We start from the raw sequence: 18742 nt of genomic DNA, 5'->3' as shown, positions 1-18742 counted from the left end.
AGGAAGAGATGGCATTCTTTGCAGGAACTAAAATCATATGCACACAAATACAATTTACTATTTATTATTTTTCAATAAAATCATTTATACAGATTTAAAAAATCTACGACATTATTAATAGGTTTGTTAAATAACACAGACAATATTGCAAGTTAACTCCCCGCTCACTTAGGTACATTAATCGTTTCTCAAGAGAAATACCGTACCATAAAATCGTGCGTGATACCACCCTGTATATAAAAATCTCTTCGTTTCGCAAGAATATATTTGGTCTCTCGTAAGAACTCATCGATAAACCTAAGCGACTCTAATCATTAAATAAGGCACTTACACAAAACTATTGTACATTAACCAATAACGGCAAAGAGCACTGTCCTTACAACGTAGAAAAATATCGTTAGAAAACCATTGTGCGAACCCCTGTTAAAAAGTCGACGACTGTCAAAGCTCTTAACTCCCTTCAATTAATTACATTACAAATTCATTTACGTTTACTCGTTTACATTACAAATTCTAAGTTAATCTAATTCTTTCCTTCATCATTTTGGTATATCAACTTAAGCTAATTGCGAAATAGAATATGCTCTCAAAAATAGACAAGGTACACCGTGATTCGATAAAGCCTCCACGTTTCACGAAGATGTAGATCGAGCTACAGCTGCGCGGATCCTCTCCAAGCGGAATCGAAACCGCACGCGGTGTCAGAGTCCGAGTCGTTGTTCTGCTGAATCCTCGGCGTCGCGTTGGAATTCACGGCCGTCGTGGACGTTGGTCGACGATGAATAGAATGACTGGACCGAGATACTTTTCCTTGGAGCAACGGCGTGCTGGGCTGACTGGCGGGCTGATGATCTCGGGAAGAGCTGAAGTCTTGCGCGCGGCGGCTCCTCCGCTTCTTTATGGGCGCGTACTTTGGTGGAGGCATCATCTTTTGCTCCAGCTTTGCAGAAATAAGACGAGTGTGAGAGGGATTATTTTCTTTTAGAGTGAAACTTTGGAACTTTGGGACTTTGGGAGGTGGGATATTGGGAAAGTGGGATTTTTGGAGAGTTGGAACTTTGAGAGATTTTGGGAGAGTGAAACTTTGGGAGATTAGAACTTCGACAGATTGGAACTTTGGGAGATTGAAACCTCAGAAGATTGGAACTCTAAGAGATTGAAACTTTGAGAGATCGAAACCTCGGAAGATTGGAGAACTCTGAGAGATTGAAACTTTGAGAGATTAGGATTTTGGAACAATGGAACTTTGGGAAATTGCAACTTTGAGAGATCGAAACCTCAGAAGATTCGAACTCTGAGAGATTGAAACTTTGGGAGATCGAAACCTCGGAAGATTGGAACTCTGAGAGATTGAAACTTTGAGAGATTAGGATTTTGGAACAGTGAAACTTTGGAAAATTGCAACTTTGAGAGATTGAAACTTCGGAAGATCGGAACTCTAAGAGACTGAAACTTGGGAGATTGGGATTTCACCAAATTGTAACCTTGGTTTATGTGGGTTCTGAGGAACCAGTACTTTGGAAGGTTGGAATTTCGTGAGATTGGTACTTCGAGAATCGCAACTTCGGGACCCTGGAATTTTGGAAGAATGGAACTTCAGAACATTATGCCCTTGGCCGATCGTAACCTCGGGAGGGTAAGACTTTGGAGAATGGCACTTCCCGAGATTGGAATCTTGGGAGATTCAAACTTCCTCAAGATTGGAATTTCGGGAGATTGGAACTTCGGATATTTGGAACTTCGAGGGGTCTGAGACTTTGGAAGATTCAAATCTAGAGAGATTGGAAGTTCGTGAGACAATGCCCTTTTGATGTTCGGATCTTGTGCGATTTTGGGACTTCGGGAGAATGGACCCTGGAGAGATTGAGATATTGTAACCTTGGAAGATAGTGATACTATAACCTTGAGGAATTATGGTATCATAACCTTATGGGAATGTGATATTGTAACCTCGGAAGATTAATGAAATTGTAACTTTAAGTGATTGTGATATTGTAACTTTTGAAGATTGTGATGTTGTAACTCTAAATGATTGTGATATAGTAACTTTAGAAAATTGCAATATTGTAACCTTGATAGACTTAACTATCGTACCCTTACATTTAGTGTCATCTAATTCTGTTGAATCTTTGGTACCTGTACATTATCCGCCGATCCCCATGTCTTGTGTATCTTCTCGTGGTTGCTGCTGGCGCTGCTAGTTGCCACACCCAGGAACTGGCTGAACGCTTCCGTCGTACGTTTCACGCGTACGTTCAACGAGCCAATTCGCAGGAAACCAAGATCTTTCTCTGCGTGTTCAAGCAATCATCGTGTTACCGCGTCTCATCGATCATCGTGCCGCTACTACGTTTCCTCTCGATCGAGGCTTAGCTTTCTTATTCTTTCGAACCTTTTACGCGAGTATAGGACAACGATATCCGTCGTCTTTTCGTTCGTCTTGTGCAGTTTTGCATGCATCTAGAGGACTGGAGACTAAGGGACTTTGGCATTTTTAAAAGAGGAAGGAAAACGCGTTGCCAATTTTAACGATAATAATTTATACTTTGTATACTTTATATTATACTTTTATATTTTGTAGCTTTAACTGTTGTACCATGTATTACTTGTTTGTATGTTTTATTCGTGTTATTGTTATATCATAAACGAGCTGCAACTCCATTGTCTGGATGTCTTTTATGTTGGCTTTAATGTCAGGTTTTTAAAATAAAAATCATTGCTTCAATAAAAGACTACATAGTAGTTAATTAACCTTACGATCTGATAATATATTTTGAACTAAATTTGTAGAAATAATTGGCAATGCGTTGGGGTAAATTGCAGCAAGATTTACTAAAGGAAATCTATGTGAATGTACTAGAAGAAGAATCGAGAAGATATACAGGTCCGTGTGCAGGAAATGTGCTGTTTCCGTAAACGTGAATAAAGTAAGGATCAGTTTTAATGCAGCATAGAGAATATCACCAAAAAATTTCGATAGAACGTATCAAAAACAATTAAGAAAACTACTTGATTGTCTCAGTAATTTTCCTCCGGATTCTCTATCGCAAATTAAACAAAGATCCTTCCAGCAAACGTGAAACTTTTAAGACGCTACGTTACCCAAGTCGATCCTAATTGTTTCTCTCCCAAGTTTTCGCATTTTCCTCTTTATCAACACCAATTCTACCAAGAAGAAGTATCAACAAACTAATCGTGCGCTAAAATAAATGTAGTTTCACGAAAATATTCCAGCAACAGCTTAAAACCATTCTACTAAATGCTGTGGTACGCTACTTCGTGTACACAGAACGGCCTCGACGCATGCACTAATAATCTATGTAGCTCCATTTAATTAGCGATCGTTCCATGCGTATTATTAGAATCTTACCTGCATGCTTTTTCCTTGCTTTTATTTCTGAAATAAAATAGAAAATCATTTGAGACTGTCTCGTTGAAGGCGCGTACGCCTTGTAAAGTGGAGCTTGGAGGGATCGGGGATGGCGAGGGCTAAAATGGAATCGTAAAGGGTCAGACTAAAAGGGATTAGTCCTAGTGGTTACAGAAACTGGACTACGTTGTTAGCACGACACATAGTTACTATACTCTAACTATCGTTGGTTAATTTATAAGTGGAAGAGCTCGAATAATTGGGACTTTCCTGAACAAGTCTTTACAGTAACTGCAGAATTCAAGGAGTTCCATAAACGAACATGATCTTCAATATTTTTTTTATAATCACCGAGTCCATAACACTTATTTCCATCTGATCATAACATTTTTATACAACAAAATAAAGAAAGTCGACTTCTCAAATTTTTACACAATTTACATTTCTAAAATTGAACACCAGTAACCTTGAATACCATCAGACTTCAAACATGTCTTCCTAAATAATTTTCACTACAGCAATTACTATTTGAAACTAAGAAGTATGCTTGATAATGGAACTCTAAAGAAGTGATCAATTTAGTATACAATAAAATAAAGAAAGTCCTCTCAAATTTTTACACAATTCACATTTCTAAAATTGAACATCATTAACCTTGAATACCATCAGACTTCAAACATGTCTTCCTAAATAATTTTCACTACAGCAATTACTATTTGAAACTAAGAAGTATGCTTGATAATAGAAATCTAAAGAAATGATCAATTTAGTATACAATAAAATAAAGAAAGTCCTCTCAAATTTTTACACTTTACATTTCTAAAATTGAACACCATTAACCTTGAATACCATCAGACTTCAAACATGTCTTCCTAAGTTATTTTCACTACAGCGATTACTTTTTGAAACTAAGAAGTATGCTTGATAATGGAACTCTAAAGAAGTGATCAATTTAGTATACAATAAAATAAAGAAAGTCCTCTCAAATTTTTACACAATTCACATTTCTAAAATTGAACATCATTAACTCTGAGCACCATCAGATTTCAAACATGTCTTCCTAAATAATTTTCACTACAGCGATTACTATTTGAAACTAAGAAGTATATTTGATAATGGAACTCTAAAGAAGTGATTAATTTAGTATACAATAAAGTAAAGAAAGTCCTCTCAAATTTTTACACAATTTACATTTCTAAAATTGAACATCATTAACTCTGAACACCATCAGACTTCAAACATGTCTTCCTAAATAATTTTCACTACAGCAATTACTATTTGAAACTAAGAAGTATGCTTGATAATAGAAATCTAAAGAAATGATCAATTTAGTATACAATAAAATAAAGAAAGTCGATCTCTCAAATTTTGATTGCACAATTTGCATTTCTAAAATTGAACATCATTAACCCTGAACACCATTAGCCTTCAAGTTCATGTCTTCCTAAATAATTTCGACTACAACGACTACCCCTTGAAACTAAGAAGTATATTTGATAATAGAAATCTAAAGAAGCGATGAATTTACAAACAGCACCCATTCACATCGAACTCTTCCTACAAATATTAGCAATCGATTCGCTCGATTTCCTATGTTAGCCTCAACATTGATACATTCTAATACACGCTCGAGAGGAAGAAGTTAATTAAGTTAAGAAGGTTTATGTTACTTCGAAGTCGCGTGACATTAATCGAGCTTTCGAAAACGTGCCCCCATCCCTTTCTGATACAATACGGTTCATGACTCGAATCTGGGAAACTGGTGACGAATACGCGTTTCTCATGCTCGCATGCTTTATTATCACGTGTGACGGTGACAACAAAGAAAACACTGGTCAGAATTCTTAACCGGTGATGTGAACTATATTGCACTTGTGTTGTGACGAGTAAAAATATTATATTTAAGTATACCTGTATGAGGTACAACCCTATGACACAAGAATGCAATTTATATAATTTATGCAGTGTGGTAAATATTTATATAGTAACAACTTATGTACCATATATCACAATGTAATTAATTACTTTAGAAAAGATGCTGATATCTGTGGGACTTTGGGAGTTGGAAAATTAGGAAAGTGGGATTTTTGGAGAATTGGAACTTTGAGAGATTAGGATTTTGAAAAAGTGGAACTTTGGGAGATTGGAACTTCGAGAGATTGGAACTTTGAGAGATTGGAATTCTGGAAAAGTGGAACTTTAGGAGATTGGAACTTTGAGAGAGTAGAATTTTGGAAGAGTGGAACTTCGAGAGATTGGAACTTTGAGAGATTGGAATTCTGGAAGAGTGGAACTTTAGGAGATTGGAACTTTGAGAGAGTAGAATTTTGGAAGAGTGGAACTTTGGGAGATTGGAACTTTGAGAGATTGGAACTTCGAAAGATTGGAACTTTGAGAGATAGGAGTTCTGGAAGAGTGGAACTTTGGGAGATTGGAACTTTGAGAGATTGGAACTCCGAGAGATTGGAATTTTGGAACAGTGGAGCTTTGGGAGATTGGAACTCCGAGAGATTGGAACTTTGAGAGATCAGAATTTTGGAAGAGTGGAACTTTGAGAGCTTGGAACTTTGAGAGATTGGAACTTTTAAAGATTGGAATTTTTGAAAGATTGGAAATTTGGGAGATTGGAACTTCGAGAGATCGGAAATTCGGAAGATTGGAATTCTAAAAGATCGAAACTTTGAGATATCAGAATTTTGAAAAAGTGAAATTTCTGAAGATTGGAACTCCAAGATTTTATGCTAAAACATTAAAAAGTTCACATCGCCGGTTACAGGTTAAGTCACAACATCTACAGTGCTGGGTGTGTTTTCAGGTACTACTGCCACTTCGATTGCTCGCGTATCGCAGCGACGTTTATTTCTTTTATCTTCGCTTGTCTTGCATCGAACACGCGTCGATCCGAAGATCGTTACATGTATCCTGAGTATGGTCGATAAGCACAGAACACGCAGGTAACTCGACGTTCAACAGTAACAATAACAACGATAACAACAACAGTGATAACAATAATTCACGCGATCACAACAAGCATCGTTTGCGATTGCAAAGACGAGAACGTCACGGATGTCACCTGGCCATTGAATTAGGACTACATGCAAGGACTATAAACACGTATTACTTCTGTTCTTAGGTATAATCACTAAATATACAATTACTTTATTATTACACCTTACTATTTAATACTTTATCACTTCTACTTAAAATACATACTTTGAAAGATTAGGAAGGTGGGATTTTTGGAGAATTCGAACTTTTGGAGATTGGAAGTTTGAGAGATTAGGATTTTGGGGGATTGGAATTTTGGGAGATTGGAACTTGGAGGGATTGGAATTTTTGGAAGAGTGGAACTTTGGGAGATTGGAACTTTGAGAGATTGGAACTCCGAGAGATTGGAACTTTGAGAGATTGGAATTTTGGAAGAGTGGAACTTTGAGAGATTGGAACTTCGAGAGATTGGAACTCCGAGAGATTGAAACTTTGAGAGATTGGAATTTTGGAAGAGTGGAACTTTGGGAGATTGGAACTTCGAGACATTAGAATTTTGGAAGAGTGGAACTTTGAGAGATTGGAACTCCAAGAGATTGGAACTTTGAGAGATTGGAATTTTTGGAAGAATGGAAATTTGGGAGATTGGAACTTCGAGAGATTGGAATTCCAAGAGATTGGAACTTTGAGAGATTGGAATTTTGGAAGAGTGGAACTTTGGGAGATTGGAACTTCGAGAGATTGGAACTCCGAGAGATTGGAACTTTGAGAGATTGGAATTTTTATAAGAGTGGAAATTCGGGAGATTCGAACTTCGGGAGATTGGAACTTCGAGACATTGGAACTTCGAGAGTTGGAGTTCAATTTTATACTATAAAGCAGTAGATATCTGACGAAGCAGCGGGTAAAGGATGTGCTAAGTCGTGTAATACTTTCATAATCATTAAACTATGTAATTAGTGTTCCACTTTGAAAGCCTATAATACAAGATATTCTAAGATATAGTACAAGAAGAAGAAATATGGTCCAAATTCTATGGCCAGGTCAGTACACGTCACCTGGCGAGTTCTCGTCAATACTCTCGGTCGATCGACCACCGGTACATAATTTAAGAATAAACGGGTCCACGATCCGAGATACAGCGAACGGAATAAGAGAGTGAAATGTGCTCGTGTACCTGATAAGTAGCAAAGAGTGGACCCGAGGATTCAACGCGAAAGAATACTCACGTCAGCGTCGACAAAAGTGACAGTCATACGTTACTCTAAGGTGCGGCTACTTTAATCTTGCGACACAAGCGCTTTACTACTTTAGCAGAGGTGTGCTTCTGAACTTGCCTGAGCGTAGCGGCAGCAGTAATCCCTACAACAGAAGAATACTTCCAGAGCCCCGATACTCACCGAGAACAGAGAACAGAGAGGAGAGAAAGAGAGCCCGAAACACCCATTTCCGCTGTCTATTTAAATATCGTGTCGTCGATTCATGGGCTACCTGTGGCTATACCTTTACTCCTCTTCGGGACTGCGTCAAGCAAGCTGAAGATGCATGCCGATGATTTTTGGAATTAAATCAGGATTACTGAGATTGGTATAAAATCAGGGAGAAGGTTTGTTATAGATGGGCTGATTGCGTTTAGTTACTTCTATCGAAAGTTAAGGTTCTAGGGTACAGATGTAGACCTTCAACCCTCTGTATACAGTTTTGAGCTACAGATAGAAATTCTAAAATTATTGTTAATTTAAGGTTTTAGAATTTGTATCGTTCCTGTGGGTCCCTGTATGGGAATATCAAGTCGGAAGAAATGTCTTCATAGTTTACATACATGTACTTATATGAGGTCAGCAGAGGGTTAACACCTTGACTGCCACATTGAAGATATTAAATATTGTTAATTTAAGGTTTTAGAATTTGTATCGTTTCTGTGAGTCCCTGTATGGGAATATCAAGTCGGAAGAAATGTCTTCATAATTTACATACATGTACTCATATGAGGTCAGCAGAGGGTTAACACCTTGACTGCCACATTGAAGATATTAAATATTGTTAATTTAAGGTTTTAGAATTTGTATCGTTTCTGTGGGTCCCTTATGGAGATATCAAGTCGGAAGAAATGTCTTCATAATTTACATACATGTACTCATATGAGGTCAGCAGAGGGTTAACACCTTGACTGCCACATTGAAGATATTAAATATTGTTAATTTAAGGTTTTAGAATTTGTATCGTTTCTGTGGGTCCCTTATGGGAATACCAAGTTGGGAGAAATTTCTTCATAATTTACATACATTTACTTATATGAGATCAGCAGAGGGTTAACACCTTGACTGCCACATTGAAGATAATAAATATTGTTAATTTAAGGTTTTAGAATTTGTATCGTTTCTGTGGGTCCCTTATGGGGATATCAAGTCGGAAGAAATTTACATACATGTACTCATATGAGGTCAGCAGAGGGTTAACACCTTGACTGCCACATTGAAGATATTAAAAATTGAATTCGTGTTTCTTCGTGCAATAAATTCATGTGTGTTCATAATATCCTGCTGTATCTATTATTCATAATTTCACCTAATATGAATATTTATAGTGGCAGTCAACGTGCTAGGTAGATTTTGAGAAAGGTTATCTACGATTGGAATAACTTCGATGCCTATTGCGAGCATTATTAAATTTTAAGCTGGAGTTGCAAAATTTTGGGATCAACCCTGGAACGGCAGAAAACAGACTTGTCAAGTACATTCAGAATTTTGTCTGACCTCGAATTTTGAAGTAATATATTAAAAAAGTAATACTTAATGTACCGTTCAAGAGTTAAAACAGAAAAAGGGAATGTATTACTTGCGACGAATGCTTTTAGTTACGTATTAATGTTCCCTCTCGGAAATTTAATTCTAAATAATCATTACACGATTTTAACATGAAAAATCGATTCGATGTTACGTACAAAAAGCACGTAACTCGCGTGATTTATTCTTGTCGTTCAACAAACTTGTTTCGCGAAGCATGAACCTGCAGAGGAATAAACTGATTAGCTGATAATTACGGAGTTATATCGAACGAGTGGACGCGTTAATTAAATCTCCAACGTTTTAGATTCCAGATACGTCAAGACTACTATTCCACCAAGATTTATGAATCCAACATGCTCGTAGATTGATACTCCTGATTCAAGAATACATAGTTGCTTATTCCACGGAAAAAAAATAGAAAATAAAACGGAGGATCAGATGCGTATCCGAACGTGTTAATATTTCATGTAGCAGCAGCATGCACGCTTGGAAATGTGTGGAAACTAGGAAGCGGAGTGAAGATACGACAAACCGAGATCTTCGTGACATGCACGCGATCAAAAGAAAGCCGATAGTACAAATAAAAGCCAAGAAGAACAAGACCAAAGCCGAAGCGTATGAAAGCGATGCAAACTGCGGTGTGTACCTGGTGATGTAATCTATAATTGCTTTACTCTGGCCATTGAGCATTAATCGACAACTTATCGCGTCGATTCTTAATCTTATTTCATCTAAAATACTAAACAGCACGTTATTGATTTTCGAGCGATTAATCATTCTAGCGTGATTCATACGTTCGATTATTTATCGACTTTCGGGGCCATTAATTCTTCGTGTACTGAGAGGTGTAAATTCAGTTTTGGAAACTAAGGGAGAATTTTGGGAGAATTCTTTTAGTATGCAATGGTCAGCAAAGTTCAAAAATAGTATTCTACCAAAACTACTTCTCCACATTTCAAAATCCTAATCTCTCAAAGTTCCAATCTCTCCAAGTTCCAATCTTCCAAAGCTCCACTCTTCCAAAATTCCAATCTCTCAGAGTTCCAATCTCTCAAAGTTCCACTCTTCCAAAAATTCCAATCTCCCAAAGTTCCACTCTTTCAAAATTCCAATCTCTCAGAGTTCCAATCTCTCGAAATTCCAATCTTCCAAAAATTCCAATCTCCCAAAGTTCCACTCTTCCAAAATTCCAATCTCTCAAAGTTCCAATCTCTCAGAGTTCCAATCTCTCAAAGTTCCACTCTTCCAAAAATTCCAATCTCCCAAAGTTCCACTCTTTGAAAATTCCAATCTCTCAGAGTTCCAATCTCTCGAAATTCCAATCTCCCGAAATTCCACTCTTCCAAAAATTCCAATCTCCCAAAGTTCCACTCTTCCAAAATTCCAATCTCTCAAAGTTCCAATCTCTCAGAGTTCCAATCTCTCAAAGTTCCACTCTTCCAAAAATTCCAATCTCCCAAAGTTCCACTCTTCCAAAATTCCAATCTCTCAAAGTTCCAATCTCTCAGAGTTCCAATCTCTCAAAGTTCCACTCTTCCAAAAATTCCAATCTCCCAAAGTTCCACTCTTCCAAAATTCCAATCTCTCAGAGTTCCAATCTCTCGAAATTCCAATCTCCCGAAATTCCACTCTTCCAAAAATTCCAATCTCCCAAAGTTCCACTCTTCCAAAATTCCAATCTCTCAAAGTTCCAATCTCTCAGAGTTCCAATCTCTCAAAGTTCCACTCTTCCAAAAATTCCAATCTCCCAAAGTTCCACTCTTTCAAAATTCCAATCTGTTAGAGTTCCAATCTCTCAGAGTTCCAATCTCTCGAATCTCCAATCTCCCAAAGTTCCACTCTTCCAAAAATTCCAATCTCTCGAAATTCCGCTCTTCCAAAATTCCAATCTCTCAAAGCTCCACTCTCTCAAAGTTCCAATCTCCCAAAGTTCCACTCTTCCAAAAATTCCACTCTCTCAAAGTCCCAATCTCCCAAAGTTCCACTCTTCCAAAATCCCAATCTCTCAAACTTCCAACCTCCTAAATTTCGAATTCTCCAAAAATCCCACTTTCCCAATACATCACTCCTTTTCCTTAAAAGAAGATAACTGAACTTACACCTCCCAACCGATACACAAATCTGCAACATTTTAATCGAAGAACGAAGCTTCTGCAATTCGACGACACGTTCGTTAACACAGAGGACCTCTTAACGCAACCATAATTCAGGCATTGTTGGCCCATCACACGTCCCGTAATGAACGTAATTTTTGAAGCTTAACGTGTAATAAAAATGCATCGTAATTAGTCTCCCGAAACGTGCGCGTAAAATTTGGTCGTTCGATCACAAACGATCGTACGTAACGATAAAACGGTCGATCTGAATTTACACGGTTAATGGAGCGTACTTTTACTCGTTACGAGGTGAATACTTACTGCGGAAGGTGTCCTGACTGACAGCGGCCTCCTGAGAGACCAAATACTGTCTGGCCTTCTTTCCGCTGTAATCGCGTATCTCTTGATTCGCACCTGTAAACACAGACATTTATGTAAATTTTTATGAACTTCGTAAATTTATTCGTTCTTGTTGCTCTTTTAACTCGTTAGGAAGAATATATGGGACCGATGTATTTGTTGAAGTGTTTGATTGTATCGTTACACTTTAATTGGGGAGAAAAAATACTTTGTATTTCCATATATCGTGAACGAGATAGGTTAACTGGTTCTTTTTATTAAGAAGGTGGTATCTATCGGGATGAAAAACGACACGATTAACGGGTTAAAGATATGCACGGAGTGCATTCTGGCGTGCGCGTTATTTTACTCCTGAACGGGCGATGAACTTACACGTACAATGAATCTATGCTTGGAGGATTATTAATGTGGAGGTAAAAGTTCAGATATCAAGAGTTGCGATTTTGAATGCTGGCGTAATGAAACGAAGTACAATTTCAGTAATGAAATGTCTTTTAAACGTTTTAAACTTCTGAAGATTAAATGTCTTTAACCCTTTGCACTCTTATATTGAATGTAGCTCGACATCACATTTCTCTTGGATCTTATGAATGATTCAGATAAATAGACTGGTTGAATTGTATATTTTCATTTAATTACTATTTATAATAAATGAAAAATGTATTCGTCGTACTCCACAGTGTTACAATACATTTTACTGAGAACCCCTTTTTTGTTTTATAAGTAAAGGAGTTGTTAGGTAACAGAAATTGAGGAGTGTAAAGGGTTAAAACAGTTACAAAGTGTCTTCTGAATGACTTTAATTTCTGAAGACTAAATATCTTTAACCCTTTGCACTCCTATGTCGAGTGTACCTCGACATCACATTTCTCTTGGATCTTATGAATGATTCAGATAAATAGACTAGTTGATTTGTATATTTTCATTTAATTACTAATAATAATAAATGAAAAATGTATTTGTCGTACTTCACAGTGTTGCAATACGTTTTACTGAGAACCCCTTCTTTGTTTTATAAATAAAGGAGTTGTTAGGTAACAGAAATTAAAGAGTGTAAAGGGTTAAAACATTAATGAAATTTCTTCTGAATGTCTTTAACTTTTGAAGACTAAATATCTTCAGCTCTTTGCACTCCTATGTCGAGTGTAGTTCAACATCACATTTCTCTTGGATCTTATGAATGATTCAGATAAATAGACTGGTTGAATTGTACATTTTCATTTAATTACTAATTATAATAAATGAAAAATGTATTTGTTATACTCCACAGCGTTACAATATATTTTACTGAGAACCCCTTTCTTGTTTTATAAGTAAAGGAGTTGTTAGGTAACAGAAATTGAGGAGTGTTAAGGGTTAAAACAGTAACGAAATGTCCTCTGAATATCTTAGACTTACCATAGACTTGGACCAAAAGATTGAAGATGTTCTCGTGATCAAACTGCATGGCTATATGCAACGGCGTGTATCCCTGCAAAAATTGATCGTGTATCTCACTCCCACAAGGGAAATCGTGTAACGAGGATCGAGTCAATTTTAAACCTCGGGAACGCACGCAACCACAGGAAACAGAATCTCCATTGATACGTTATCGCGCTACTTCTCTGTTCTTCACCCGCGTGAAAAAAAAGAACGAAGAAAAGAGGTGAAAGGGAGGAAAAATCGTCGAAGAACCCAGCCCAGAAAGACAATGAGGAATTAATGGGCGTCGCGTTATGAATATCATTTGGAGCGTGCGAATTCACATTTCCGCGACGCAACAATATTATCACGTGTGCGTGCACGAACGCGAGATTGAAACGCGATGCCGTGAAAACGAACCTTGCGTGTGCGACGATAGATCGACGCACGCATGAACTTTCCGACTTTCATCCGGCTCTTGTACGCGAATCCTTGCTGTATGCGGTTTTAACTCTTACCGCGAAAGTATCCATTTTGCAGCATATTTTTATTTAAAATGTATCACATTCTTCGGAAATTTCTTTGCAACATAAACTTCGTCGAGCAGACTTCATGGGTTCTTTGCTGTTTATAAAATCCCGATCTCTCAATGTTACATTCTTGTAAGCCTTCAATACCCAAGGTACCACTCTCTCGAAGTGCCAATCTCTCAAGATCGCAATCTCCCAAGATCTCAACCTTCTCAAAATTTTAATATCTCAAGTTTTCAATATCCCAAGGCCCAAAAATCCGAAAGTCCCGAAATTCCAAAGTCCTAAAATTCAAAAATCTCAAACTTCCAAACTCGCAAGGCCCCAAACTCTTAAAGTTCCAAACTCCCAAAGTTCCAAACTCCCAAGGTCCTAAATTCCCAAGGTCCCAAACTCCCAAGGTCCCAAACTCTGAAAGTCTCAAACTCCCAAGGTCCCAAATTTCCAAGGTCCCAAACTCCCAAGGTCCCAAACTCGCAAGGCCCCAAACTCCCAAGGACCCAAACTCGCAAGGCCCCAAATTCTTAAAGTTCCAAACTCCCAAAGTTCCAAACTCCCAAGGTCCCAAACTCCCAAGGACCCAAACTCGCAAGGCCCCAAACTCTTAAAGTTCCAAACTCCCAAAGTTCCAAACTCTCAAGGTCCCAAACTCCCAAGGACCCAAATTCGCAAGGCCCCAAATTCCTCAGGTCCCAAATTCTCAAACTCCCAAACTCCTAAACTCCCAAACTCTCCAAATCCCAAACTTCCAAACTCCCAAACTCCCAAATTCCAAAACTCCCAAACTCCTAAAATCCCACTTCTAAATACATAAACACTTCTTCGTTAAAAAGAACGACACATTCTTTACTTCGAACGAGGCCGTCACAACCGGTAAATTATACATAAGATCGGGATCTTAAGACCGAGCTGCTGAATTATTAATTTATTAGACGTTATTGGGTGCGTGTATGTGCTATCTCGATAGAGTGACGCATTAGTCGACACGATCGAATGGACACGGTTGGATCTACTTTTACTCTCGTTTCGTATTGTTAATATCTTTATAAAAGCGAGAAGGTGGCAGCTGCTTCCTGAGTTAGTGGAGGAAAAGCGGCTCTCTCTCACCTGCCGCCCTCCGCGCGATACTAATTGCCAGATAACGTCCCTCCAATGTTTCCTTCGGTGCGACACGATTTCGTGTACCATCGATTCGATATGTACAGTCGCGTGCATGGATCACTTTTCACGGTTAAGTTCAGGGGAATCTGTTACTCCTTATCTTATGCAGTGCTAACTTATATGCTGACACTAAATACGCTGAAGTGATATTACAAGAAGCAGAGTTTGAGTTTCTTTCTTACGTTATCGTTTCATATTTCTTTACAACTAGCTTTACTATTCTCTCAGTCAATTGCCACTTAAACATTAAATAGATCTACAATCGTCTCGTCCTCATTTACCACGCGTTGAATTACTACGCGTCGAATTTACCACGCGTCGAATCACCACGCGCCGAATCACCACGCGTTGAATCACCACGCGTCGAATCACCACGCGCCGATTTACTGTGCGTCGAATTCCCACGTACCGAATTACCACGCGCCGAATCACCACGCGTCGAATTACTACGCGTCGAATCACCACGCGTCAAATTACCACGCGTGGAATACACCACGCGTCGAATTACCACGCGTGGAATACACCATGCGCCGAATTACCAAGCGTCGAATTTACCACGCGTGGAATACACTACGCGTCGAATTACCACGCGTGAAATACACCATGCGCCGAATTACCAAGCGTCGAATTTACCACGCGTGGAATACACCACGCGTCGAATTACCACGCGTGGAATACACCATGCGCCGAATTACCAAGCGTCGAATTTACCACGCGTGGAATACACCACGCGTCGAATTACCACGCGTGGAATACACTACGCGTCGAATCACCACGCGTCGAATTACCACGCATTGAATTTACTACGCGTCGAATTTACCACGCGTCGAATTCCTATGCGCCGAATTACCACGCGTCGAATTTACCACATGCCGAATTAACACGCGTCGAATTTATCACGTGCCGAATCACCACGCGTCGAAATCCTACCAAAATATACTAAATACATTTTTTTATCAATGTATCTTTATCATCAAAAACAAAGTACAACTGTCAAAAGCTTCATTAAGACTGCCATGAAAAATGTATAGAAGATTGTCATCGAACACGGGTGAAGAAGACGTGGATGAAGCGCCAGATTTTGAAAGAGTATCTTCCCCTAATCGAACGGAGCCATCTTTGCACGCGAGTGTACATGCAATTTCGCAGCGTTCCTTCAAAACGCTTCGCGTTTATATCGGTGGCGTGTGCACTTGAGACGTTTGCACCGTATCGTTTGCATCGTAATTGCGTGTCGCGGTTGTATCAAACACTCTGATACGCTTTGTGTAACTACGAAGGAAGAACGTGTTATTAGAGCGCGATGAGCGATCGCATTGCGACGGGGTTCTATGGGACGTTGGGACGATACAATTTCACGTTCAGCTGGATATGCTTTATTCGTGTCTTCATCGTTTTGTTTTGCATGTTTGCCTTTTGTTCGGGAAATATGTTAACTCGAGAGATAATCGTGTCTCGAATTGTTCGAACTGAATATTTCGCATGTTTAAAAAGTTATTTATGAAATACAAAAGCCTTTACAAATGTGGATCGTAATGAGCTGTATAATATAACAAGCGTATAATTTGTGAGTCGATTTTTATCGATTTTCTCATAAGTCAAATTTATATTCAACGAAGTGTTTTAACTAACAGGCTCGTGCGGAGGTTATGAAGTTAACAGATTTTATCAACCCATATATTATTAATTACCTGTTATTTTATATTATAGCGTATTTATGATAGTCCTTAATGTTCTTAAAGTAGATACTATATGAATTCAAGATATTTTCCAGCGAAAGATCGATGGCGATAGTCGAGACAGCGACGAAATGACCCGACCTTGGAATATCGTATGCAAACTGCAAACTAGTGACTGGATGAACCGGTATTCACGAAAGCGAGCACGTACCGGTCGTTTATGATGTCCGCCCCGATAAGTGCGACAAATTGCGCATAATCGTATGCGTGCATCAGTGATTATTCTGTGGAAATGAAAAATTTGAGCTGCGAAAGTGCATCGACTATAGCGTGCTACAAGATACTTCAATTTAAAAAATCGTCAAATACGCTTCGAATCACCACGCGTTGAATTACTACGCGTCGAATTTACCACGCGCCAAATAATCACGCGTCGAATTTACCATGCGCCGAATAACCACGCGTCGAATTTACCACGCATCGAATTCCTACGCGCCGAATTACCACGCGTCGAATATACCACGCGCCGAAATACCACGCGCCGAATTACCACGCGTCGAATACACCACGCGCCGAATACACCACGCGTCAAATCACCACGCGTCGAATTCCTACGCGCCGAATTACCACGCGTCGAATATACCACGCGCCGAAATACCACGCGTCGAATTTACCACGCGCCGAATTACCACGCGTCGAATACACCACGCGTCGAATTACCACGCATCTAATTACCACGCGTCGAATTACCACGTGCCGAATCACCATGCGTCGAATTCCTACGCGCCGAATTACCACGCGCCAAATCACCACGCGTTGAATTCCTACGCGCCGAATTACCACGCGTCGAATATACCACGCGTCGAATATACCACGCGCCGAAATACCACGCGTCGAATTTACCACGCGCCGAATTACCACGCGTCGAATACACCACGCGTCGAATTACCACGCGTCGAATTACCACGTGCCAAATCACCACGCGTTGAATTCCTACGCGCCGAATTACCACGCGTCGAATATACCACGCGCCGAAATACCACGCGTCGAATTTACCACGCGCCGAATTTCCACGCGTCGAATACACCACGCGTCGAATTACCACGCGTCGAATTACCACGCGCCGAAATACCACGCGTCGAATTTACCACGCGCCGAATTACCACGCGTCGAATACACCACGCGTCGAATTACCACGCGTCGAATTACCACGTGCCAAATCACCACGCGTTGAATTCCTACGCGCCGAATTACCACGCGTCGAATATACCACGCGCCGAAATACCACGCGTCGAATTTACCACGCGCCGAATTTCCACGCGTCGAATACACCACGCGTCGAATTACCACGCGTCGAATTACCACGTGCTGAATTACCACGCCTCGAATTACTACCTGTCAAAACATCTCGATCCATCAATTTCTAAATTCCAAACTTTTCACCCATAAACTTCCAAATGTAAAAAGAAAGACTCTGTAGCAACAGTTTCGCCATCCACAATAACAAACACCAGTTGCAAAGTTCAATGACAGGGTGAAAATAGGGTCGAACGTAACGTACGACTAAAAAATTGAATCACGTTCCCATAAACAGTCTGCCGGTCTCTCAATATCGCATTCCGCAATAAACCGTAGTGACAAATGCGTCGAAACCGCGATCATAAGCGGACGCGTTATCGAAGCGAGAAGTCGTAGCCCAGCGAACGCACCCCTCAGCCAGACTTCGAAAAGGGGTTGGTACGCGACGGGCCGAGGGAGAGTTATTCAGCGAGCATCGGCTCTAATTTATTTCACTTTAAAGTCCCCGCGTATAGGTAGGCGAGAAGTCAGCCCGTCGCATATAGAGGGCCACACACGGTAGGAATAGGAAATGGGCACGTATGGGGTGACTCCACAGTCACCCTTTTTCCAACTCCAATAGCCTGCGACACGTGTGTCCTCGCGACAAGTGGCGCGACACCCTCTAACTTCACGCATGCTCACTCTCTCTCTCACCCTTTTTCTATATCGTCCTCATACACGTAAGCGTACGTGCCCCTTTTCTCTTTATATTAGCTCGCTGCATAAGTTCTGTCCGCACTTTGCTCGTTTGAGGCTATGTCTACTTAGGAGGAACTATTTCTTGGAGGATTTTTTGGATAAACCTTCTCACGCCTTTGAGGAATATTTTAGTCTATGTAGTAGGTTGTCAAGATTTCTTGTATAATTTTATGTATGCAGATATTATGAAAAATGTAGGTGTTTGTTACTCCAATAAGATATTTATTTAAAAACATTTTTGTGTTGGTAATTGTCTGAGTCTCGTGAAAACACAGTGTTACTGAAACTTGCTCCTCTAACATATTCTCTTTGTATCAACACATTTTCA

At 39.5% G+C, this 18742-nt stretch overlaps 1 protein-coding gene across 4 annotated transcripts; it reads right to left on the bottom strand.

The window, feature by feature from the left end:
* Nucleotides 1-48: 48 nt before the first annotated feature.
* LOC143264137 (uncharacterized) lies at nt 49-13210 on the bottom strand. Of its 4 annotated transcripts, XM_076529953.1 has the most exons (6): nt 13002-13198; nt 11565-11657; nt 7696-7720; nt 3371-3397; nt 2137-2291; nt 49-940 (listed from the first exon to the last, which is right to left on the bottom strand). In XM_076529953.1, exons 1-6 carry the CDS (start codon nt 13002-13004, stop codon nt 653-655), a joined length of 591 nt encoding a protein of 196 aa, XP_076386068.1. In that variant the 5' UTR covers nt 13005-13198; the 3' UTR covers nt 49-652. The 4 variants fall into 4 exon arrangements, with proteins under 4 accessions (XP_076386068.1, XP_076386070.1, XP_076386067.1 ...); XM_076529955.1 differs by lacking the exon at nt 3371-3397 and having other exon boundaries at nt 13002-13210; XM_076529952.1 differs by lacking the exon at nt 7696-7720 and having other exon boundaries at nt 13002-13201.
* Between the last annotated feature and the right edge of the window lie 5532 nt (nt 13211-18742).

This window comes from Megachile rotundata, chromosome 3 (genome assembly GCF_050947335.1).
Source record: "Megachile rotundata isolate GNS110a chromosome 3, iyMegRotu1, whole genome shotgun sequence".
Classification (NCBI taxonomy): domain Eukaryota; kingdom Metazoa; phylum Arthropoda; class Insecta; order Hymenoptera; family Megachilidae; genus Megachile; species Megachile rotundata.
Note: the sequence above shows the minus strand (reverse complement) of the source record. Positions and strands in the feature narration are given on the sequence as shown.

Excerpts from the sequence above, each read along its gene's own strand:
- LOC143264137 (XM_076529952.1), bottom strand. The coding sequence starts at position 13,050 with ATGCAGTTTGATCACGAGAACATCTTCAATCTTTTGGTCCAAGTCTAT. Across the intron at positions 11,658-13,001 it reads TCTTTTGGTCCAAGTCTATG|GTGCGAATCAAGAGATACGC; the intron begins GTAAGTCTAAGA and ends CTGTGTTTACAG. Across the intron at positions 3,398-11,564 it reads CAGTCAGGACACCTTCCGCA|AAATAAAAGCAAGGAAAAAG; the intron begins GTAAGTATTCAC and ends ATTTTATTTCAG.